Source organism: Engraulis encrasicolus, chromosome 22 (assembly GCF_034702125.1).
Source record: "Engraulis encrasicolus isolate BLACKSEA-1 chromosome 22, IST_EnEncr_1.0, whole genome shotgun sequence".
Taxonomy (NCBI): domain Eukaryota; kingdom Metazoa; phylum Chordata; class Actinopteri; order Clupeiformes; family Engraulidae; genus Engraulis; species Engraulis encrasicolus.
The window spans coordinates 21,704,025-21,730,368 of NC_085878.1; the positions used below are offsets into that span (position 1 = coordinate 21,704,025).

General features: G+C 43.1%; 1 protein-coding gene across 3 annotated transcripts; it reads left to right on the forward strand.

The window, feature by feature from the left end:
• The first annotated feature begins 91 nt into the window (after positions 1-91).
• On the forward strand, positions 92-26,239 carry LOC134439050 (nuclear RNA export factor 1-like). 3 transcript variants are annotated; one of them, XM_063188863.1, is made up of 22 exons: positions 92-307; positions 1,218-1,268; positions 1,842-2,067; positions 3,570-3,738; positions 6,438-6,521; positions 9,021-9,125; positions 9,782-9,853; positions 10,144-10,213; positions 10,544-10,632; positions 10,918-11,025; positions 13,523-13,632; positions 17,026-17,062; positions 17,929-17,997; positions 18,090-18,145; positions 18,248-18,355; positions 18,527-18,585; positions 23,064-23,179; positions 23,291-23,333; positions 23,468-23,540; positions 24,194-24,376; positions 25,646-25,706; positions 25,978-26,239. In XM_063188863.1, the coding sequence occupies exons 1-22, from the start codon at positions 247-249 to the stop codon at positions 26,014-26,016; spliced, it is 1,989 nt and encodes a 662-aa protein (XP_063044933.1). In that variant the 5' UTR covers positions 92-246; the 3' UTR covers positions 26,017-26,239. The 3 variants fall into 3 exon arrangements, with proteins under 3 accessions (XP_063044933.1, XP_063044934.1, XP_063044935.1); XM_063188864.1 differs by lacking the exon at positions 92-307 and adding an exon at positions 905-1,143; XM_063188865.1 differs by lacking the exons at positions 92-307; positions 1,218-1,268 and adding an exon at positions 905-1,143.
• Positions 26,240-26,344: the final 105 nt, after the last annotated feature.

The window sequence follows — 26,344 nt, forward strand, 5'->3', positions numbered from 1 at the left end:
TTGAATGTCTTTAAAAAAAATAAAAAATAAAAATAAAAAAAAACAGGGGGGCGGACTCAGCGAATGTGGTGGGCAATCTGGGTGGGCATACACAGCATCTCCTGCAGGTGTGCCTGCCTGGTGCCAACTGCAACTACGAATTGATTTCTGACGACACCCAGTGAAACTGTACAGTCCTTTCACAATGGATGGTTTTATATGAACAGAGAAGTGGACGCCACGGCAAAATAAGGAGGAGATGAGAAAATGTCTTTCAGAATTTATCGAAATCTTGCTGTAACTACACGTGTTCAACCGTGCTCACGAGGTAACTCTATTACTCCATAATTTGTTGCAGATGAACGGTGAACATCGCTATCTTGTAGTGGTCTTGGGATGACTTGTAGTTTCAACTGGTCTGCATTTGGCGTTAAATATTAATACTTGTGAAATGCACAACTTGTTGATTCGAAATTATTCATATTCGTTGATGCCTCTCTTCCCATCAAAGAAGCTAGCTTGTGGGAACCTGTTTTGACGTGATTGTGCCTGAGCACGTGGAACAAGGTAACATTGTTAGCAAAAAAATTTTTTCATGTTTTCTTGGCACATCTGCTTGTGGAAAAAAAAAACTTAGAACTTAGAATTGTGCGCGTCTTTGTTGTTGAAGTAGTAGCCTATGAATTGCTGGGTGTGTGTCTACCCTGGATAGGTAGGTATGAAGGCGGTCAAGATGTTGAGTGATATATATTTCTTTCATTTTTTTTTAAGTGTAAACATGTCAAAACCGATCAAAACGTGGGTTTGTAAAAGTTTAGTGCACTATTTTAAATGTGTACCCTCCTGTCCTGAAGAGGGCGCGCTACACGATGATGAACACTTCCTCCGGGAATTCCGAATTACACATGCGCAGTAGTGTATATTGGAGAGTTTGCGGCTGAGATATTATTGGTGTTAGTGCGACATTACATGTATCGCACTTTTGTTAAATAACACACGGTCATTTTAAGTTCTATCTGTTTAAGTAATACCCTTATATTCACATTCACTGGCGAGGCCAGTTAAAAATCTATATCCCAGTGTGTCGAATTACCAGTGGAACAGGATTGTTTACAGCCCTTTGACAGAACATGGCGGCGGCCGACGACTCCCGCTATCACAACGGTAAGTCTCTTCGCTCTCCCTTGAACCCAAACGGTGACATTATGACCCAAATTATTCCCCCTTTTCTTCCTTAGATGGATTTTCATCAGACAGAGAAGTCTTCGGTGGTTGCAGAATAGTCAGAGGTAAATGATAACACACCAACGCGAGAAAACAAGCCCAAACCAGCGCACTCACTCGCGCGCCCTTCATTACTTGCATGCTGTCTGGCATGTCGCTCATAATAGTAGTCTCTGTCCTCAGCAGCCCTACCTTCTTACACACACACACACACACACACTTGCCTAGAAAAACATTGCGTGTTTTGTTTACATAGTCTCGCTTAATTTGATGTATGTCCTATAAGTAGCTACACCACTGTTGACAGCAATAGGGTTGACAATGCCGTTGTCTTTCTGGTGGGGGTTTCTATTCATTTCCGTGGGCTACAGAGGAGAAGGTGTACAGAGAAGAGACTAGATGTACAGTGTACACACTCGATTACGTAGGCTTGTTTCGTTAAAAGATTGAAGTGTAGCCTTGTCTAAGCTTGTTGATAATTCAACTGTTACCGTTTTTGTCTGAAAGCCAAGGTTGTTACTTTTAGTTACAATACCTCCGAACACTCTCCCTTACCCCTCACGTTTTGATGACTGCTTTTATGTATCTCTCCACTCATGTTGTGGTTGGTCATACTCTCTTCTGTATTCCCCCCTCAGAACACGATGACAGATGTGGTGGCCCTCAGTTCCGGAACCGCAAGGGCCGAGGTCCGTTCAGGGCCCGCATGCACGGGGACTACCAGGGGCAGCGGCCGTGGCGCAGAGGTGGGCCAACGGGAGGAAGAGGAGGGTTCGGCCCTAATCCCCGCTCGCGCTTCGAGGATGACGATGGCGATTGCGTCATGGGGGCAGACAAGCAGGACGGAGCTGCCCAACGTAGATAGTAGGTCCTAATCCGGTGTCTCGATGTCCGAATTGGGGTTGGGTTGTGTCAGTGTGTGTATCAGGGCTTAACACTAACACACGCCAGGTACCCAAATGCGGTTGAAAGTCGGCGTTGGCTAGTAGATACCGAAGGTTCACTAGCCATTCTGGCGGGTCCGTCACTATTCTAAATGATGAGGCACCGCATTTTGTAGTTTTTCCCCTCGGACCGTCTTTGCTACAAACGCAATGCAATGCGTTTTCGCGAGCCTACAATACCCATGAAGCACCTGTGTCACGTGTCACCTGTGTCTCACGCACGAGAGGAATCTGATAGAGCTAGTCTTGTGAATATGAGTGGCAGCAGCGAGCAACCGGCACATCAGTGCGCGTTTGGAAATGTCACTGAAAACCTTCACGTGAAAATACAGTAGCGAAGTTCATCTCAACTGACCTGTTTTGGGATCTGTCATTAGTACAATGCATAGTAGTAGTGGACATTAAAATGACCAAGGCGAGAGGAGAACACCTCAGTCTTGTGAAAGTCTTGAGACTAATTAGCGCAGTGATAAGACAAGGACACATGCGGCATTAATAATGTTCGGTTTAAATCATTTTCTGATTTGCCTGTATGTCTTCATACCTTAATATTCCTCCATGTTTCTTGTGCCGTTGTTCCCGACTGTCAAACGGGGCTTAAACAACGCGCAGTAGTAGCCTTCCAGACTGCACAAAATCATGTCCCATGTCCCTTCGCATGTGCCCATCTTTCCTTGCGTCCGTTTATGTTTTAAACAACTCAATAATAAACGGAATGAAAGGAAGTCGTAACTCCTTCTGTAGTTACCGGCCGCATATGTGTGTGCCTTCTAGTGGATACTTTTATGAGAAAATATTCCAGAAGAGGGGTTATTCCACATCCATGACCGAGGACATGCGAAGCTTGGCAATGACTTTGCACTATCTACTTTGCGCATCGAAAGTGCCCTTCAGATCAAAGACGGAAATATTTTGCTCTCATGTAGCTTACATTTGTGGCCTTCCACAACACTGTGCTTGGTGTTTCTGCACGGCTATGCCATTCTTCAGATAAGTTAATCTGTTCTTATAGCATGCATGCATGCATGCATGGACCAGTTAATAACAATTCTATTTATTAGGCCCTATATTATTATATTATATTATATCATATATTATATTATATTATTTTATGTTATATTATGTTATATTATCCTACATTACATTATTACAGCCTATTATATAGTTAATTAAAGCTGCTATGATGTTTAAGAAAATTATGGCTAGTGAAAAGGCCCAATGGCTAGTGAGTCAGGAAAACCACTAATGGCTGGTAAGCGAAAAAGTTAGTGTAAAGCACTGGTGTGTATGTGTGTTCATATTATAGTGGATTTGTCTGATTAACATTTTGGGGTGGCAGTTGTGTCGTGCAACAGTGTGTGCCTGTGTATGTGGCTGTGCCGGTTTGTTTTCCCCAATGTAAGGCGCTTATTTGATCCACAGTAACCCTTATGGCAGACCTGGCCGGCATGGAGATGGTCATTTCGACAGGGACCGTAGAGGAGGCGGTGGGCCTGCCTACAGAGGAGGAGGGCCAGCGGGGCCTGGAGGTGGCCCAGGAGCAGGGGATCGAGCTGGCAACAACAAGATGGGGGGCTGGTTCAAGATCGTAGTGAGTTGGACAAACACTGCACACAAACGCACAACCAGTGTTGGGGGTAACGCGTTACTAAGTAACGTCGTTACGTAATTTAATTACTTTTGGCACTAACGTAGGAACGTAACACATCACTCTTCAAATTTTAGTAATTTAATTACAGTTACTGCGCTGTCGTAACGGTCGTTACTCGTTATACATTTCAGCCTTGAAATCATCTTAAGGTCTGCTGTTATTAGTAGTTCTAGATGCGCGAAGAGCTCTGTCTGGGCTGTTTTCCCCAGCTCTTCTCGAGCTCTCGGAAGTGGGTGTGTGAGAGCGCGCGCACACAGACTGCTGTTCCTTCCTTGTGCATGCAAGGTCTTTCACTGGGACTTTCATGAGCCCATTGCGCTGTGGTGTGATTAACTACAAAACTTGGAGTTCCACCATCATTTTTTTCTAACCTTTTAATTTACGCCATAGAGGGAAAGTGAAAGTGATTCGCTGCGCAGTTAAATTTACAGTCATTCCGAGTTCATCGTTACGCAAATGCATTCTAAAACAGCTATACCCCATATCGCAAATGCCATAGCTTCTTTTGTACTCACTGATGACAGTTAAATAGGCTAAACTTCAAAAAAAAAAAAAAAATGGGCAGCCAGCGCGAGTCAAGTAATTGGGAATAATAACGTGATAACAACAGCGCGAGCAACACCATGGCGTTGAGGCCGCCACGTTCTTAAGGCTATTCAAATGTGCCTGATCAAACCGTCTTCCAGCACGAACGGATTCTGCATTCGGCAGAATCTTTAATAATAATGTTGATGCATATGCAATGCAATGCGCAGGAAACTGAAAGGCTTTGGAGTAGTCTGAGCTGCAACATCTAGGAGAGGATGTAAGCAGAGTGTCCTACCTACAACATTTCTGTTTGGTATGGCCACCTCACCTTACTCATTCTGTTTTTATTCTGTGAGACCAAAAGTAATTTTAATGCTGACATGACAATAAAAGACAATATTCTATTCTATGGCGTAATGTTAGACTAGATTCAAATGTATTGACACTTTTATAAACATGCCTACAGGGCAACCATGAAATGCATTTTAGATGCGAGAATGACAATAGGCCTATATGAGGGATTCCATAGAGGTAGGCCTACAGTTTGCACAGATTAAAATATTAGGCCATTTACACAGCCGGCCTACAACCTTGGGAAGCAGGTGTATTATGAAGAATGCTGGTTAAAATCCCTTTTCCCGCAAAAAAGTAAAGTAAAGTAATAAGTAACAAGTTACTTTTTAAATTTAGTAATAAGTAAAGTAATTCAGTTACAATTGAACGCAGTAACTAAAGTAAAGTAACTAACTACTTTTAAAAAGTAACTTACCCAACACTGCGCACATCATTGTTTGTTATTTATCGTTTTGCCTTTGAGCTGGTAGCGGTGTGCCTGTCATGGCTGGTAGTGTAGTGGTCTGACTATAAGATCACACACACACCTTTTGCAGGTTATTTTTTGGGGGGAAAAGTTTAAGACCAACATTTTGTTTCACTTGGAAAAACTACAAAATGCTCTTTACAAATTTCACATTTCAATAGAACACATTTCACAGTCTACTTTCCATTAACACTCTTCAGAACAGCACAAACATGGTAAGGGCCTTCGCACACCGGTATCGACAACGTGCGGAGCACTGCTCTGCCAAGGTTTGATTCCACTGTTTTCAATACAGCCCCGCACACTGGCGTTGATGTCCCCTGGTGTCAGCGGATGTCGGCTGCCAATTTCAGGATCCATGCCCTGCTGTGATGAAATTGACCATTCATTGTGTATAGCACGTCTACGTCAGTGTGCGGGAGTAACCGAAATTGTCATAACAGATAGTGCTCCGGTGTGCAGAGGTCCTTTGTCTACCAGACAGGTATCACTCTCTAGCGCACACAGGTGATCATTGAATGGTTGACGACAACATCCAAAACATAAAGGAGGTTAATCATATTGCTGTTCATTTCCCGCACCTAAGTTTCAACTGGTGCTTTCGGGTGACCAGAGAAAGCGACCAAAGTTTTCCTGTTGAGATTTTGAAAACTGTACATGAACAACAGTAGAGCAACAAGTCCCAATCGAATGGTGTTTTTTTTCCCCTTGCGCTGTCTGTCCGCATCGTGTTGACACTGACAGCTGATAGACCTGTGACCTTCATAACAAAACGCGGATAGAATCTACAAATTTGACCTGGTATTGTTGGGAAGGATAATGGCTGTATCATTCCGGTTAAGTGAAAACATTATTTTGGTGCCGTTTTGGTCTAGTCTGTGAAAATAAGACAAACTCCCCTTTTAAAGCACCATTTTAGAACACAAACTCCGTCTTATATTCAGGCCAAAACGGTAGTTATGGAGTTTGACATGATCACAGGGAAGCAGGTTCAAATCCCACCCCAACTAGTAGGTAATAGCTGAAGTACCCTTGTGCGTGGCCCCTAAACTCACATTTGCCAAGGGACTTTAACTAATACCCTGTACTTAAAAGCTAAGTAGCCATGGATAAACGCATTGATTAAGTGTAATGCGAGGTAATGTAGCAGCAAGCAGTATCAACACAGTTCATGTTGATCAGGCCAGTGTATTAAGAGTCCTTGTTTAAAGAAGTGATGACATAAACAAATCCAAAGATTTCTGTTTGTGGTGTTGCTTAACCTCTGAATCTTTGTTGTGTGTTATTGCAGATCCCATATGGAAAGAAATATGACAGAAAATGGCTCTTGACAGCACTGCAAAATCTTTGCCCAATGCCTTTCACTCCTGTAAAAGTAAGTTTGCTCGCACAGACATACAGTGCCATGAGAAGGTTTGGGCACCCTTATGGAAAATCATTACATCGGTTTATTTCTCATTGAGCTTTTAAAGTAGCAACTTCATTTTAACATGTTAAACTGTAGGGAAAGAGAAACATTTTAGCAGTGGAAGAATTCTAGCCCTCTGGTTGTGTTACGTTCAAAAATTACCGTTTTGAAACTTCATTCTTAAATAGCTTTTCTATTTTTCATCATACACAAATGACACTTCATGATATCCTCCAGCTAACCTATTCAAATTGTCAAAATTAAATATAATGAAATTCCTAAAGTTTTGTGGAAGGTACACCAACTTGTTACATTCATGGTGTTTCGGTCAAAAATGACCGGACCATTAATTTACATCTCCCAAAGTTATATACAGTTATATTACATTCACTTTATTCTCATATTCTTTTTTGTTAGGCTTTTCAGATTACAACCATATGTGCCACATTAGTATAGATGTTTACAGTTAGTTGAAATACTTGAAAAAAGTAAAGGTGTTCCAAACGGCCTGAAAACCTCTGAGAGGCCCAAGACTCCAGAGGGTTGATAAAACGAATTGGTGCAAGATGAGAAAAAAAGCCTACAAAGCAGAATAACATTTAAATCACTTTGGATATGTTTCAAAAGGATGTCTAAAAGGTATTAATCACAAAATGTGCAAATCAGATTTTTAATCAATGTATTAGTACCTTTTTTGTGTAGGCGGTCAATTTTGACCGTTAACACCATGAACGTAACCATGTTTCTAACACAACCAGAGGGTTAATAGGTGTTACAGAGACAATTTAATGTGGATTTAAACAAAAATAGGCGTGCACATAAATATGGGCACCCCAAAGAAGGCATACCATTAATATAAAATAGAGCTCACCTTTGCAGCACAAATGGGTTTTAATGACTTTGGAATAACGAGAAAGGTACACAAAGTAATCTGGAAGTCTTAGATAATGTATCTCCACAGCCAGAAATGGGAATCTATTTGAGTGGAAAGCATGGAAAGACACAGGAATGGTCCTTGTGAAAGGAAAATGTAGTTTGTTGAAAAATAGTTAAAAAGGCATGGGTAAAGGATGGTAAGAATGGTAACAGGCACACTACAGAACACCTCCATAGAACTGCAAGGCCATAGCTGCTGATAGTGCAGACTTAGACATGGGTCCTTCCGCGTATACTTTTCACAAGGCAAAAGCTCATTGGATGGGTTATGCTTAAAAAGGAGTTCCTGTGTATCCATCAGAAATTAGTTGATAATCTTATGCAGGAAGCTTATCTGGACAAGCTAAAATCATCTAAAGCAAATGTGTTTATCTTGGTCTCAAGAGAGATGAACAGACCAAGGATATGGATCACTGGAACCATGTCGTGTGATCTGAAGAGACCAAGCTAAACAAATATACTTTAGATGGTGTCAAGCATGTGTGGTGGTAAACAAGTGAGTTTTACAAAAAAAAGTGTATCCTATCAAAAGCCAAGCATGGTAGTGGGACTGACATGGTTTGGGGATGCATTGATGCTGTCAACATTGGTAATCTGAAATACACCTAAAAGAAACATGCATGTCAACATGCACTGTGACTACTGAAGCAGATCATGATATTCTACATAGGATTGCATTCAAATCTCACACCAATCTATTTAAGCCAGATGCAGACTCAAAATGTAAAAGTTTAATGCAAAGAAAGGTTGAAACGCACACTGATGACCTCCCCTTTCATCCCTTTTCATTTGGTTTCATTTCGAGACGATTTGAGCCAACACAGCCCCTTCTCTACCGGATTTTCATCTGGGGTGTACTCACTTTTGTGAGTACATGTTCAAACATTAATGGCTGTATTTTGTTTTTTTCTGAGTGAGCAAGAAATTTAAGCGGTTAAATATGTTGTTAAAAGGCCACTAATCATTGTGTCAAAGTGAAATTTCTGTAATGCTTTCCTATGATAAGATATACTCACAAATCTGCAAAAACTGTGAGTGTGTACTCACTTTCGTGATATACTGTATCACCATCATTGAAAAAGATTGAATTTATTTGAACCAGGATGTCTAAAGAAGACAGATGAGTAACCTGACTGAATTAGAGGGGTTCTGCATGGAATAATTGGCAACTATTCAGTAGCACAAGGCAGTTGGTACTTGCCTTCTTGTATAGCAAGTATCCACAGGCCATTAGATCAGCAAAGGTGAGCTCTACTTTATATTAATGGTATACCTTCTTTGGGGCGGCCATATTTATGCACACGCCTATTTTTATTTAAATCCACATAAAATTGTTTCTGTAACACCTATTAAAATTCTTCCACTGCTGAAAAGCTCATCGAGGAATAAACCGATGTAATGATTTTCCAAAAGGGTGCCCAAACTTTCTCATGGCACTGTAAGCCATATTTTTATTTACTTGTAACTACCACTACATGGTGTGGAATTAAATGTGTGTGGGTCCTTGTCAACACGCTGTCTTTGCTCCAGTTCAGTACAGAAGGCCACAGAGCCCTGTTCTACGTAGAAGATGCGTCCACCGCCAATGCGTTAGCCAAGGTCTCACGCAAGATCACAGACACAGAGGGATACAAGGTATTATTCATACCCCACACACACACGATGCACGATACACATGTTCAAATGACCATCACATGAGCTGTGGGTACACCGACTGTCATGCCAACTAGCCTGTATTTTTGGTGTTGAGATCCGTCCTTTGCTAATTTGTGTCACATTTCGTGCTTAGCTTGGTTTTGGGGTCACGGTTGGGTTCATTTTAGTTCGAGACTGGAGATTGTAGCGAGAAGGCAGGATCTTCAAGCTCCACTTGGTCGTTAGTAGCAGTAGCCATAATGCACCGATACACCCTTCTCTGGCACAACAACAGAAACACAAGGACCTCGCAAAGGTTTTTTGAAGGGTGCTTACAAAAAGTTTGTTTTGATTCACTGTGGAACGTCATCTTCTCCTGATATGCACATGGTCACAAGAACACAAATTACAAACAAGTGTTTTTTGTGAATATTAAAGACCTTCCCCTTACTACACTACTCACGCACAGGTATCCTCATGAATATACTTGTAGTGACGGTGTGTAAAAACATAAACTGATTTTGTGACTACAGTATAACACTGTACCAAACATCTGTTTTCAATGGTTTGGTACAAATGCATGTGCTTTTACAGGCCTACTGGTTAGTATGCTAGGTTGTGTTGCTCTTCTGTGAACAAGTGTGTGTTTCCCGCAGGTCATTGTATTCTCCAACCCCTGTGCTCCGCCAATCGTGGATCTGAAGCCAGAGGAGATTGAGAGCCTGAAGGTAATTCAGACCACTACCTAACATACACACACACACACACACACACACACACACACACACACACACACACACACACACACGCGCACACCTAAAGACCTACAACCTTTGCAGCCCGATTGCAAACTGTAATCTTTAAGCCTTGTTGAAATGATGCCTAAAAAAAAACATTCATATTAGTATTGATGTTGTTACCATGCAGTGTAAACTTCATATCTTTGTTAGTAATATGTAATCAAGACGCACATCTTTTTATTGTCATGACATGAAGTGAATTCTTGATTTGCTTTCAGCAATGTATGTCCAAGCGCTTTGAGGGTTCCCAGCAGGCCCTAGACCTCAGCAGCATACGCAGTGACCCAGGTACTCTCACGTTCACACTTGCATGGTACTGCACAATTAGGCTGAAGGAGGCAAAATGGTTGAATCCCACTGGACCGTCCAGTCCATAAGTCGCGAAAGATTCAACCTTCAAACATTTGATCAGGGGAAGAGGCCAGCCTAAGCTTGTGTTTACAAAATGTAGTTTAGTTTAGGTGCTGTCAAACTGTCATTGCTCATTGCTGTAAAGTTAATTGAATTTGTTAACTTGTTCCCGGAACACATGGATCACATGGCTAATCTGTATGCAGTGCAGGCTTGTTTACTTACCAGTTTGTCTGTATTTAAATTGCTACGTTGTTTCCTTTTAAGATTTGTTGTCCCAGAATGCGGAGATCATTCTGAACAGAAGGCACTGCATGCTTGCTGTACTAAAGATTATTGAGGAAAACATCCCAGAGGTGAGGCGTTTACACTCACTCACTCACGCACGCACGCACGCACGCACGCACGCACGCACGCACGCACGCACGCACGCACGCACGCACGCACGCACGCACAGTGTATCATAATACAAATATGGCCATACTGTGACGTCTCAAATCCAAGATTTGATATTCCCCTTTTAAAGAAAACTTTGTGTTTTATTATGGAAATGTACAATTCAAACACAGTTTGTTGCAAAAGATTGAAACATTGCTTTACATTTGCTTTCCTCTCTCTTCTTCTCTGCCCCCCCCCCCCAGTTGGTTAGTCTGAATCTCAGCAATAATAAGCTTTTCAAGTTGGATGACATGGCAGATCTGGCCAGCAAAGCCCCCAACCTGAAGATCCTAAACCTCTCACATAACGAGGTGAGTCTTGCATGTGTACACATACGTGCATACTTCTCAATCCACCATACTGGATTTGAAATGGCGGATGCAAACTGGCTGAAGCGAACTTGCACTTCCTTGAGCACCTGGGTACTACTGGGTACTACTCGTTAGTATTGGGATTAAGGCAATTTACCAGAAAAAAAAATAAATGGTAGGATTTGGAGGATGTGCCTTGATACCTTCCCATATAAACGCAGGGCAGATGGTATTCAGGCTCAGTGTGTTTACAAGAATAAAGTATAGTCATTAGCTTTTTCCAGTGTTTCCCACAGAAATTTTGGAAACTATGGGGGCAGCCAGGGTTTATTTTGTCCGGGGGGGGGGGGGGGGGGGGGTCTTCTCACACGGGGCTTTTTTGGGGTGGGGGTGGGGGGGGGCGGGTGGCTGTATTCTTGCAGCGTAAATGCAAAACGGCAAAACAATGACTACAGTATGACATTGGCGCATGGAGAAACTGTAGGCCTGGGCCTATATTTCAGCCATTTATATTTTGAGAAATAAGGCTACATAAGATTTGTATAATAGTAGTACATTGTCATTGTCAAAAAATGCAGTACAGTGAATAATTTCTGTTTACAACACAGTTTCATTCGTCCCTCATGCAGGGGTCTGGGAAACAATAATAAAACAAAATAGGAGCAGAGATAAGAATTTAAGAGCACTGTGAAATTGTTAACACATAGACAAAAAGGGTCTTAGAGGGTAGGCTATGCCTTTTCCCCCACACATATCTGTAGGCGTACACATTCTACATGAGGGGTGCTAGTCACAGGGCCAGTTTTTTCCAAATTCCTCCCATTAAAAGGGCTGAACAACATATTACACATTTATGTCTATATTCACATTCATTACACATTTATTTTGTATATGCAGCCCGATGTCTCCTCTGCTGTGTCAATGAAGGTCTGTCACCAAACTCATTACAACTGTAAAACAAAGCCTAGGGAGTGTTAGTAAACTCATCCCAACTGTCCCTTCTCTGAAGGTTTTTTATATTGCTCCCAAACCCAAGTAAACTAAAACAACTTGACTAGGCTTTTGATCCCTGTCTTTCAAGCACTTGTGGTTCTCTCTATAGCAGGGGTGCCCAACCTTTTTTTAACCAAGATCTACTTTTGAAGTTGATGGTCTGCCGTGATCTACCAAGTCAAATTCAAGGATGTCAGTATGAAAATTTAAGACCACCATTTATTAATCACCATTATTATGAACAAAATGTTTTCAGTAGGCTATATGGCCGTATCTTTTCAGTGTGTTTTTAAAGTGTGTCGAATAGCCTATCTTTACAAAGCAATGCAGCACTGATATATGCAGAGATAATTTCAGTCATACACAAGTCATAAACAACTGAAACAATTTCAAAATGATAAACATTTGGTATATAAAAGGCACATAGGCCCTATTTCTAAAATATGATGAAGCATTATCATGCCTTCAGTGGTATAGGCTACAAATTAAAAAGGGCTCAGAAATTCACCATTTGTTATGGGTAAATAGTAGGCTACTATGAGAGAGAGAGAGAGAGAGACAGACAGACAGACAGACAGACAGACAGACAGACAGACAGACAGACAGACAGACAGACAGACAGACAGACAGACAGACAGACAGACAGACAGACAGACAGACAGACAGACAGCAATGAGAGAACTCATTGGATTGGTTAACACCCCTGTTAAGTGTGACTTCTTCTATGAAGGTTTTATTTTTTCAGCTCTCTGGGACAGTAGCACAGCAAAGGCTTTCTATTGTGAGTTTGGCCAATCGTTTTGTCCACAACTGAAGCAAGAAACAGCACAAATTGAAGTGAATTCCATACATGTCAACAACTAACATTTCCCTTACACGCGGCACGCGATGTAAACGCAGTTAGCGATGATGCATGCGACTAGCGATTTGGACGAAGATCCTCGCATATCGGCGTGTCATAACGCATCGTTGCGCACATGTTCTGTTACTCACCCGATGTTACACATGTGCACACATGAATCAACTGTAATACCCTTACGGTCACTTCCTAATGCTTTCCCCTCATTCTGTGTGTGGGACTACTTATCTAACCAATACAGAGTCTATAGGATGTATTTACTCCAGGAGGAAAATGCGAAGGAAATTCAAAATCGTAATTCAAATCGTTTTTAACAAAAACGGATATCGTTAAAAAAAAAAAAAAAGTAAAAAAATTTTTTTTTTTTTTTTTTTAACATTTTCGTAAACTATGGCGGCCAAATTTAAACTATGGCGGGCCGCCATAGTTTCCTCAATGTATGGGAAACACTGGCTTTTTCTTATTCCAAGAAGTGTTCGGTTCGGGTTCAGGATTTTCTCCTACTATTAGGTCTGTTAATGACACCTACAGCAAGCTTTTTAATCGAGGCTTCTTCTGAATGTGAATCAAACACTCCATATACCCACCCAATGCCTTCCCTCTTCTCTCTCCCTCTCCCAATCTGTTGGACTCTTCATCTGCTAGTTGCGGACAGAACGGGAGCTGGACCGTGTGAAGGGTGCGAAGCTGGTGGAGCTGTGGCTGAACCACAACCCCCTGTGTGACGCCTTCAAGGACCATCCCACCTACATCAGGTCAGACACACCGCCGGGGGGCATGAAGGGGGTCCCAAACTGCAAAGCCAGGGGTTGTGTAGGGGGAGGGATGATGAAAACAGCATGGGTAGGAATTGTGAAGTGATGAAGACGATTGTTATGATGAAGTTGCTGAAGTTGATGAAGTCCCAAATGCAAAGGTCAGTTCTGGCAGACTCGAGAACAGGGCTCTCATCGTGTTGGTCTTTTGACTCGTCTGTCTTTGTGTGTAACAGAGATGAGTTTGATGGCAGTGACGTACCAAGGCTACAGTGGTTGCCTGTGAGCAGATTGTGTACACAAATAAACTCACTCCCAAATTTGTATGGGGTGGCATTGTGGTCTGTCTTCCAGACCCTGCATAGACACGTACCACTAGTGCAGCCTGCTGAGACAGCTGGCATTTTATGGCTGCTGTTTGAGTCGCTGGCAGTCTGGTCGGTTGTTCGCTTCTGAAATACAAGTAGATTCTCACAGTTGGCTGCAGATTCATAAGCGAGCTGCAATCTTAACTTGATATGCGCATACAAGCAGGATGTGGCTATACACAGATATGAGTTGTCCTTGACATGACACACACACACAGCAACAATAATGAGTAGTATGGGGACAGTGAGTAGAGGAAGGGTGTGGAAAGTCTGTAGCATGCTGTCTGGCAGTGTACGCATGTTTAAAACAAACTAAAAAAATATATAATCACTTTCGATTACTTCAACAGCTGACCAACCATTGAAAAACCAGTGTGTGAGACGTGTGCTGTGTGTCTTTGTTTGCTGTCTTGGAGTGCGTTTTAATATGTGACCTTGCCTCCTCCACTTGCCTCCTCCACTTGCTTCTCGTCATGATGACATCACTGACAACAGCATTATATTTCAATATCTTGCAAAAGCTCAATTGTAAAGTCTTTTTCTCATTTGCAATTGGGATGGTGAATGAAAAACAGTCCCTCAAAAGTTGTTGTGGCGAGTCTGACAGCTGGGAAACTTTATCGTTTTCTCCACGGAGGAGGGGCCAGGAGGCGGGACGAGGAGACAAGCACAAGTGGAGGAGGCAAGGTCACATATTGGGATGCACACTTGTTGTTCTTGCTGTGTCTTGTCTTCTTCTTCCTCAGAATGACTACAAAAATCGACTTTGTCTGTCCGTTGTCTTTCATTCCTCAGAATGACTTGAAAAGTGTGTGGACGTGCACATGGGTACAACTCACTGTATTCAGAGATGAATTCATTTTGCACAATGGTGGCGGGTGTTCAGTTTGGTGTTCACAGGTGACGTCCAGCTGTCCCCCTTTTTTTTTCTTTGTCTGCACAGCACTCTGGTTTCATCCTCCAGGTTTCTTAGACCCTCTGGTATCCTGTTCTATCCTCTTTCTGGAAGAAGTTGACCCTTCAACCCCTCGTCACCCACCCTGATTGACCAGTCTTGGCGCAGACATAGCAGTTGATTGATTTACTAAATTCTTTGTAAACTTCTATTGCCATTGAAATGGCCAAAGAAATCTTGTTCACTAAGTGTCCTGTTTTTTAATCATTATTTTTAGTAAAGCTTGAGAAAAGAAGGGAAATGCAGACAATGAATGGTGATGCATCAAATAGTCCTTCCCGCACAGTTCCCTTATCAGGAAAAAATACTCATGCCTCAAAAACTCGCTCATTTGCTCTTCCCACATTGTAGATGCCCAATCGAGCTCCACCAATGGCTCCCCTCTCTCCCCTGCCAACCAACTCCCTCTTACCCAATCACAGAGCTGCAGCGGGCCAGTGTGATAGGCTGGTAGCCAATGACGGGTAAGATCCCAACCGACCACCTTCTGGGACAACCTAAGGCAGGCACAGTCATTAGATCTGGCCCAGAGGAGATCTGCAGAGGAGAAGGAGAGGATTATGGGAGTTGGTGATGAACCCGCTCACCAGGCAGACGAGCCTCTGCCTGGGAACTTGTGAGAGGAGGAGGCCATTGGCCAAAGCATATTGTAAGCAAGCTGGCTGCTTCCAAACTTGGTTCACCTGTTGAAAATGAGCATGAGGACGACAGGAAATGTTCTGTCCCCCCACCACACGACATGCAGTGAGACAGGAAGTGGTGTGAGCGAAACACTGGCGGTCTTTGGCCCCCGTAGGCCTGCAGTTGCAGAGCGACAGTACACTGCTCTTTGGAGTGACTCTTCTGAAACCTGCTCTTGCATCTCCCGTAGGGGCTCTCGCCCGTCAACCTTTGGAAAGGGGACGATGTGCAAAACAACACATGTGCTTGACACTGAACAGTCATGAAGTGAGGGAAAAAAAGAAATTCAGACGACTCGCTTTTGTGTGAGAATGCCTATGTCTGCAGAGCGGACTCAGGCCCCAAACACAAACGAGCCTCTTGCAAAATTACCTGTCATTCAGTCATTTGACTTAGAGTTAATAAGCAGCCTCGAAGGTATGTGGGTATGCTCTCAGTCGAAAGGGGCGTGTGTTTCGTGGGAGAAGAGGGGTCAACTTCACCATGGTAATCCACACTTTCTGCTTCAGCTTTCTTCAGCCGGCTATGGGTGCTTCTACATTACAGGTGTGTATGTGTGTGACTGCATGCTTGTCTGTGCTTTTTGTCTTTGTTTGTTTTCTTCTAACTTTCTTTCAGGGTCAACTGGTGATCTGTGTGTTTTCTACTTCCTTATCACAGCATTTAGGGGTCCACTGGAGCAGCATTTACTTGTGTCTGTCTGCTGTGTGTCGGCTCGTGTGGATGTGAGTGTGCTTGGAAAATATGATGTCTATGTTGCACATCTCCAGCTGATCCTTGCTTCTGAAGACATTGGAAACTCACTCAAGGATCTTACGTCAATGTTTTTTTTGGTCATGCGTCCTGTAATGTGTCGCAACTGTGTGTGCCCACGTGCAGGCACACACCATCCTGAGTGTGGGTGTGGGGCATGTGTGTGTGTGTGTGTTTTTTGAGAGGACACGCTGATCTGTTGGCCGCTGTGTCCTGTGTGTTTAATGGTGTGTGCTCTCCTGCGTGTTTGTGGCGACACAGGTGAGTTCCCTAGCACCAGGTAAGTCCTCCTGGGCCCCTGGGATGTCTTGAGATCGGGGAGAGGCATGGGCATACTGGGTCAAGATGGGAACCTTGTGTGGTCTGAATGCCAGAGAGAAAGACATTAAACACATTACATTGAAAGGGGAGGGGGAACGTCTTTTTTATATATATATTAGGATGGCCATATGTGTATATATTTTATATATAATTTTACTAGTAGTCATTTTGATTTGGGAGTATGAGCGTGCATGTGTGTGCCCAAGTGGGACATATGTAAAAAAGAGAGTGCATGTGGGTGCTCCTCCACGATGAGTCATTGATTAAACTCTGTTGCTTCTGTTCTCTCTTCCCTGGGTACCGTGGAATCAACAGTGCCATCAGAGAACGATTCCCGCGGTTGCTGAAGCTGGTGAGATTAAGCTTTTATTTCCCATAATCTTTCTCTCCGTTTCTTGCTCTTCTTACCTTTAACAGTAACAGCTAACATTGAAGGTGCATCGTGTAATATCTTCAGTTGTTTATTTCCAGAATTCATGCTGCCCATTCACAAATGTTACCTTTTTCATGAATACTTACCACCATCATCAAATTCTATATTCATTATGACTTGGAAAATCGTGCTTTTCATACATGAAAAGGGAGATCTTCTCCATTGTCTGCCATTTTGAATGTGAATTTCAAAACATTGTTCTTTGGTCATACTAATAACTACTGATTTATTAGTCAATGTTCATGAAAAGCTCAAATTTGGCAATAGGCAGCACATTTTCAATGAGCAGCATGGTTGCAATACCTACTCTGGCCTCAATCTTACACAGTGCACGTTTTAAGTCTGTGTCTCTCACTTGGTCCAGCAATTTCAGTAGGTGGCTTTCTCTCACACTGGTATATACAACACCACACCATACACACACCACTTGTCTCACTCTCTCTCTCTCGTTACGGTTCGTTATCTTTTGAGTCATAAACATGTCAATCATTGATTGTTAAGAACATGCATACACAAACACAGCCGAGGCAGGAACCAGCAGATCAAATAGTGAGATACCAGACTAAAGGAAAAACACCTCACTCATACCGTCCTCTAAAGGGAACAGTTTGGTTTGTTTCCCCAGTCAAGACACTAGGGGCAAGAATCTTATCAGTAACTTCTCAGCCGTGCTTAGCCATCCAATTGTGTGTTATAGTCTGTTGTTTGTGACAGGTGATGTCAAGCTGTATGCAGTCTGCTGTCTGCACAGATATGTTGTATTGAAAATCTCTCTGTTCTCCTAGGATGGACATGATCTACCTCCTCCCATCGGTTTTGATGTTGAGGCCCCCACCGTCATCCCCCCCTGCAAGGTATCGCTCTCGCTCTCGCTCTCGCTCTCACGCTCTTCACAATAATGCTGGTGAGTGGTGATTTTTGATCATGATCTCTTTCCCAATTTCAGGGTAGCTACTTTGGGACAGATGACATTAAGATCCTTATCCTCCGCTTCCTACAACAGTAAGTGTCACTTTGTGTGCATTTATAGGATATTATGTTTGTGTTATTGCAAGAGTGATCAATGTGCATTTGTGGAGAATAATATTGAATGTGTGTGTTCAGGTATTTCAGCGTGTATGACTCTGGAGACAGGCAGCCTCTGCTGGACGCGTATCATGACGGAGCCAGCTTCTCACTCTGCATGCCTGTTAGTGTACAAAACCCCTCCAGGTAGTGTATTACACACACTTTTGGGACTTTCTGAGCAAAATTTGTTGTCATTAGTCTTCAATGCCGAAGTCATGAATATATGACGTATATGTCGATAAAGCTCTTGCTTCTTCTGTCTGCCGTTGTCCTAATGTACTATCTGTGCCTCTCTCCTTCCCCGTCCCTGATCAGGTGCAGTTTGGGCGAGTACCAGAAAGACAACAGGAACCTCAAGAGGCTCAAAGATCCCAGTGAGTTATGTCCACCGAACACACACAGAACTCCTTAAGGTTGTTACAAAAAGCATGGTTGCACCACTGACTTCAAAGCAAATTCGGTAGTGGCAGACAGACGGTCCTACCGAGCTGTGTTGCTCACTCAGCTACTGGTATCCCTTTGGAGCTGTCGGGAGGTCGGCTTACTAATGAGACCTTCTGAGCTGTGCTCGTTGCTATCCATTACACATTGGTGTATAATATTGCACATCATTGGCAGACAATACCAGGAGACACGCACAACTTTTGTTGCATTTACACATTTGAGACCCCATCTTTCTCTAGGACAAAAAAGTAGAGTAGAGTACTTTTATTAAAGGATAGTTCCGGCGTAAAATGAAAGTTTCACCATCGCTTTCCCATGCCACATAATGTATCTAATGATGAGCCATTCTGGGCAATGCCGCGCCGTTATGGAGTTAGCTAATTTTAAGCTTTTTGTTGAAAAACGCAGCCATTGCATCAATTATAAGCCTATTATTTTCTGATGTTTCCCCGCTATAAACAACTTCAAAAACGCTACACACTTCATCACAAAGGTCTCGTCAATCAAACCGAGGCACAGAGAAGGTCATCGGACCACACAGTCTTTCACTGGCCAGTGTTTCCAGAGGTGTCTCACTGTTGCAACTCTCTGACCCGGATGCAGGCTACTCAATCAGGTGGCTGGGTAGGCTAAACATGGTCCGCGGTTCTTACTCCGGCTGCGACCGTAAAATGAAAAGCTGGAACCCCGACCGTTTTCACCGACTGCTACTGTCTAAACCAGCCATATTACGGGAATGGCTAATAGCATTAGAAGTGGACGAAACTGACGTAAAAACCCAGAGGGATCGCTACTACCGTGTGTGCAGGCAGCAGATTTGAAGAGTTGCATGGAGAGTAGGCAGACTACTCTTACAAAGTAATTGCAACACGGTATAATATAACATGGATTCAACTTTGTAATAACACACCAGTGGTGGTGTACTTACATCTGTTAGAGCACTTCTAGTACGACTTTATAAAATTCCTCCAGCCCTCCTCCGTTGCGTAATGGTCCATCTGACCTCGCGCGCCCTCGTCATTAGAGTCTACTTCACTGAAACTACTCTAGCATGCTTGACATCAACCACATCGAATGCCTCAGGTCGCACAATTTCACAATTTCACTTGCCATCCCGCGCTAGTTTGTTTTGACAGTGTATTTATCTCCTGTAGTGGGCTACATTTACTGCACATGTAGGCTATGCCTTCCCAAAACAGAGTGCTTGCTGGCAAAGACGCGCAGTGTTGCAACCAGTTTCACAGATTCACAGACAGTCAAGATTCATGAGCCAGACACATTTACACATGTTTCTCTCTCTTCAAACATACCTCCATAGCCATGCGCCTTTTTGGCACAGCATTCCTCTTTAGACGGTTTCGTTTTGGTGTTCCATCTCCCTTACTCTTCTTGTAGCCAATGCCATCATCCTCGAAATGTTCCCTCCACACACGGTAGCGATCCCTCTGGGTTTTTTTTATGTCAGTTTTCGTCCACTTCTAATGATATTAGCCATTTCCGTAATAATGGGCTGGTTTAGACAGTGGCAGTCGGTGAAAAACGGTTCGGCGGCGGGGTCCCAGCTTTTCATTTTACCGGCTCGCAGACGGTGTAAGAACCGCGGACCATGTTTAGCCTACCTAGCCACCTGATTGAGTAGCCTGCATCCGGGTCAGAGAGTTGCAACAGTGAGACACCTCTGGAAACACTGGCCAGTGAAAGACTGTGTGGTCCGATGACCTTCTCTGTGCCTCGGTTTGATTGACGAGACCTTTGTGATGTGATGAGTGTGTAAGCGTTTTTGAAAGTTGTTTATAGCGGGGAAGGGAAACGGAAACATCAGTAAATAATAGGCTTATAATTGGCCCCGCCTTGATGCATTGGCTGCGTTTTTCACCAAAAAGCTTAAAATTTCATAACGGCGCGGCATTGCCCGGAATGGCTCATCATTAGATACATTATGTGGCATGGGAAAGCGATGGTGAAACTTTCATTTTACGCCGGAACTATCCTTTAATCTCGAAGGAAATTTAGGTGTCTGTCAGCTACATAAATACACAAATACAAAAACATACACAAAGACATTATACACATAATTGAACATTACAGTAAAAGTATATCTTGAGTACTACCGCCACACATTATCTCACATACACGCATGCTCTCTCTCTCTCTCTCTCTCTCTCTCTCTCTCTCTCTCTCTCTCTCTCTCTCTCTCTCTCTCTATCTCTCTCACACTCTCTCACTCACACTCACACACACACACACACACACACACACACACACACACACACACACACACACACACACTGGTAGGGTATCATGTTGCATACATTCACACTCACAAAAAATAAAAATAAACATGTTAAGTAAACATAAAAGAGCCAGAGAAGTTCTAATAATTGTCCATGCTAGAAGTCCCTCCTTTCAATAAAGAATAAAAATGCAAAAGCAGAGTAGTTCACAGCAGCTATTCCAGGGGTGAGGTAGCTGAGGTTGTGTGTAGTGGGTGATTGTCCTGTATTGGGCAACACTTAAAGTGTCCAAGGTAGTGCAGGCGCTTACTCCACGGGCTGGCGGATGGGGTGAAGTGTAGCTGTTCAGTAGAGAAAAAGAACCGGGGGGGTTAGTCAAGTCAAGTAGGTTTTATTGTCAATTTCTTTACATGCACTGGTCATACAAAGAATTTGAAATTACATTTCTTGCTTTCCCATACAGACATAGACTAATCTAGGTAAGGACATAGACAGTATAGACATAGACAGTACTTATACATGGACTTAAGACAGTATGGACATAGACAGTGCTCATACAGACATTTAAAGTGCAAGACTGGACAACAGAAGACTTGTAGAGGACATACATTAAGAGGTATTTGTTGTGCTTTTGTGCTTTTCCTAAAAAAAGTCCTTTATAGCGTTCTGACATGGTAATAGTAGCATTTTGAAGAAAAATAAATATTAAAAAGGTCTGTCAAGTACACCAGCAGCAGTGTGTGTGTGTGTGTGTGTGTGTGTGTGTGTGTGTGTGTGTGTGTGTGTGTGTATGTGTGTGTATGTGTGTGTATGTGTTTAGTGCAGGTAGAAGGTGCGGTGTGCGTCTTGTGTGTGTGTGTCTGTGTGTGTGTGTGTGTGTGTGTGTGTGTGTGTGTGTGTGTGTGTGTGTGTGTGTGTGTGTGTGTGTGTGTGTGTGTGTGTGTGTGTGTGTGTGTGTGTGTGTGTGTGTGTGTGTGTGTGTGTGTGTGGTGTTGTGTGTGTGTGTGTGTGGTGTGTGTGTGTGTGTGGTGTGTGTGTGTGTGTGTGTGTGTGTGTGTGTGTGTGTGTGTGTGTGTGTGTGTGTGTGTGTGTGTGTGTGTGTGTGTGTGTGTGTGTGTGTGTGTGTGTGTGTGTGTGTGTGTGTGTGTGTGTGTGTGTGTGTGTGGTGTGTGTGTGTGTGTGCGTGTTTTGAGTTAGTGCAGGTTGAAAGTTCAGTCACAAGTATAGTAGTGCAGGTGGAATGTTCAGTCTCAGATATGGTGGTGGGGGATGGGGGGGGGCTTGTCAGTGGCCTTGCTGGCTAGAGGCTGACAGTGGAGGGAGAGTGGGTTGAGTGTTCAGCATCTTGATCGCTTGGTGCATTGTGCTGCTCGCCAGCCTGGTGGTACGGGAACGGAGGCGCCTGTACCTCTTTCCAGAGGGCAGGAGGCTGAACAGTTTGTGTGCAGGGTGGCTTGTGTCTTTGATGATCATCAGTGCTTTCCGGGTGAGGCGTGTGGTGTAAATGTCCTGCAGGGAGGGGAGTGGTACTCCAATGATCTTCTTCGCTGTGTTCACAACACGCTGGAGTGTCTTCCTGTTTTTCTCCGTGCAGCTTCCTCCCCACACTGTGATGCAGTTGGACACGACGCTCTCTATGGTTCCTCTGTAGAATGTTGTCATGATGGAGGGTGTAGCACTTGCCTTCTTTAGTTTGCGCAGGAAGTAGAGACGCTGATGGGCCTTCTTCGCCAGTGATGTAGTGTTGGTGGTCCAAGAGAGGTCGTCGCTGATGTGCACTCCAAGGAACTTGGTGCTGCTCACTCTCTCCACAGCATCGCCGTCGATGGTCAGTGGTGGCAGTTGTTTTTGGACCCTTTGGAAGTTGACAACAATCTCCTTGGTCTTGTTGACATTCAGCAGGAGGTTGTTGTCTTTGCACCATCTGGCCAGCAGGTCTACTTCTCTGTAGTGAGTCTCATCGCCCTTGGTTAGTGGCTGCAGATTGAGTTTTTAAGTGTGGGGGGCTGGTTTATGCAGTCCAGTCACCAATGACAATCTCTTTAATTGTCTCTTTCTGTGTACACCTTTTACGATGCTGTTTATCGCAAACTTTTGAGTTGACTGGTGTAGGTCAGTTATCCCCTGACTCTTGTCCCCTAAAGGCTCCACCATATTTTCCTTCTTCCCTACAGCAACTCGATTCCGTTTGCTGAAACACACACGCCTCAACGTGGTGGCCTTCCTGAACGAGCTTCCCAAAACCCAACACGACACGGCCTGCTTCAACGTGGATGTCAACACGTACACAGTAAGGCCCCCCCCCACCGCACTCCACTTTTATCAGCATTGCTTCATGGTCAAATTTGTGTCTTTCCTCACGTATAACTTTTATTTAACCTGCGTTTTGCACTGTTTTCAGAACACGTTGCTGTCTTTCACTGTAACTGGAGTTTTCAAAGAAGGTACATTTGTTGGATGACACATTTTTTTTTTTGCTTTATGTTATGTGCATACGTTCATTATGGATTTTATCTTCTAACAATAACATGAGCTGCACTTGCCCTTCTCTCTCTATTGTCTGACCCTCCCTCTCTAGTGGACGGAAAATCCAGAGATTCAGTGAGGGCCTTCGCCAGGGTCTTCATCGCGGTTCCTGCAGGGAATTCTGGGTAATGCTTTGATTCTTACAGTTGGCCTGACGTCACAAGTCGGGCAAAACAAGGGGGGGGGGAAATCATTTCACTTATGTGTTTAATTATGGTGGATTTACTTAAGAAGTATACCATGTGAAGACTTGCGAACCTCAATGCTAAGCAGTAGTAACAAAGTGTACCCAGATGACCCACCACAAGAATAGAGATTTCATCATTGGTGGGACTCATCTAGGGGCCAGATGGTGTTGATATCTTGATGGTCTCGGGTGCATGACAAATACACAAGCTAATGAGTTAACATGTTTATGCTGTTTGGTCTTTGCTTACGCAGAACTACTGGCATTACTGTGGTAAACATGTCTGCACAGTTCTCTCTCTTTTAATCTGACTTGTTGACGTGAGGGGGTTTAAGCATTTAAATTTAATTTTGAGAGTTCCCCAGAACCTGGCACCTAGTGCAGTGAGCATTCGTTACATGGACACTTGGCCACACAGAAGTTGTATTGCAGGTTGTTGGTTTTTTTTTGTCTGGATTAAGTTAATTTAACTAACTTAATCCAGACAAAAACAACCAGCAATACAATTTAACTTTAAATTAGTGAAGGGTTTGATGTCCTGATTCTGCTTCAAGGAATCTTGAGTCTTTCTCTCTTGTCTCTCTCTCTCAGGTTATGCATAGTGAATGACGAGCTGTTTTTGAGGAATGCGACGACGGAGGAGATCCGGAAGGCCTTTGCCGCTCCTGCCCCAACCCCATCCAGCAGCCCCGTGCCCACTCTCTCTGCTCCCCAACAGGAGATGCTCAACACCTTCTCCCTCAAGTCAGGCATGAACCTCGAATGGTCGCAAAAGTAAGTTATGCGCACAGGAGTCAAGTTGAGCAAGAGCCTATTGGGAGGGAAAGTGGAAAACAGCGATCCTAGCGGTTACGTTCCAAACACCAGGGTGATCCTATTGAAACTCCCATAGACAAGTTTTTTTTAAAAATCCCACAAAGATATGACTTGGAACTATAACACCAGACACATTTTTCAGCGTACACAATAGCATGAACTACTACCTGTGAAAATCTCAAGTCATTTTTTGCCCTTTTAAGAAAAATAGAAATTGTGCCAATCTGGTCGGAAACGGACTACAGCTCCCAGCATGCTGTGCTTCGCGCCTCGTTGACAACACAGAGAAACAAATGAACGCGAACGAACGCAAGTTCTTCGCATATCTTCACATTCTTGTAATCCTATGAGTTCCACATTGTCTTCTTATTACACATATATACACGCGATCATTTTGGTATGGTTTTAAATTCTGTAGTAGATATGATGGCTTCTGTGGTGACGAGTAACCACCTCTCTGGCTCATGTTTGGCTATGCTAATTTGGCTATGCTAATTACATGGAGTAAACAAGCCACACATGCCAGTCAGTGTAGTTCTGTATTAGCTTTTTAAAGAATATTAAAATCAGCTCAGATCAGTGAAAAACCGAACATTTTACCACCTGATTCGATAAAACGGGCCAACATGCCCATAATATGACTGCCACTACTTCTACTTCGTCGTCAGGGCCGAGATGTAATTTTTCAAAGAAAAAAAACATTCATTTGTTGCAGGGGGTTGGAACGTTGCCAGCAGGGGGCGATGAGATTACTTTCCCTCCCTATGGGTAGACATGAGACATGCTTACACACCTTTTCTCACATATGGATCAAGGACCTCTTCAGAAATGTACACACACACACACAAACACACACACACACACACAGTTTAGTACTTTTATTTGGATCGCAGCACATTAAAAGTTACACAGACCCAAATACTGATGGAAATCAAATCACAGAGTTGTATAGGTATGATCATGTTGTTATTCAGTCCAATATTTATGGATAAATATGGCATCTCCACACACACACACACACACACACACACACACACACACACACACACATACACACACACACACACACACACACACGTCACTATTTATTCCATGGCAGGCCGGAATGGGACGCATCGAATCGCGGGTGAAAAATCGTGACGTGAACCGGATCGTGAGTTGGGTGTATCGTTACAGCTCTAATATCCACTCATTTCTAAGCATATTGTGTTTTTTCTGTCAACTTAGGTGTCTGCAAGATAATGAATGGGACTTCGATAGAGCTGCCCAAATCTTCACTCAGATGAAGGTAAAATATTAATTCGATTTTTTTTGGTCAACATCTCTATTGTCAATTTCAACTGCATAGAGACAAGCTGCTTATGTTAAGTGTTTTGATTTTTCCACAACTGTCAAATGCTTTTATAAATGTAGATGAATTAATCATTAATGTATATTTGATGCCGACCATTGTGCCAAATTAATTTCTGTTTTTTTGCATGTCTGTCTGTTTTGGTGTGGTGGGTGGTTTGTGCTTATGTTTGTTTACTGAACTTTTTTTTCGTCCCTCTGTGTTGCAGGCTCAAGGAAAGATCCCCGACGTCGCTTTTATAAAGTGATGAAAATTAAGGAATAAGAAATTAATTTGTCATGTAGAGAGCATAAGCTGTCTTGTGAGGAAAAAGTTTATTCCAAAAATCTGTTTTATATGGAATTTTGTTATTTTTGTTCGTTTTATTATGGGTAGGAAACACTACAGAATGTCATTGCCGAAATTGTGTTTCTGTTTTAAATTATTTTGTACAGGAGCTTTGACAGAATTAAAGACCATGTTGCTGTCCAGTTTTGTGTCTTGGTGCTGTTTTGCAGTCTCATAAGAAATGTCTGAAGCGAACTCGTGAAATTCAGCATCAGAGCCTGGTAATTAGCGTACACAAGAACATCTGA

Excerpts from the sequence above, each read along its gene's own strand:
- LOC134439050 (XM_063188863.1), top strand. The coding sequence starts at position 247 with ATGTCTTTCAGAATTTATCGAAATCTTGCTGTAACTACACGTGTTCAA. Across the intron at positions 10,633-10,917 it reads TTGAGGAAAACATCCCAGAG|TTGGTTAGTCTGAATCTCAG; the intron begins GTGAGGCGTTTA and ends CCCCCCCCCCAG. Across the intron at positions 17,998-18,089 it reads CCGTCATCCCCCCCTGCAAG|GGTAGCTACTTTGGGACAGA; the intron begins GTATCGCTCTCG and ends TCCCAATTTCAG.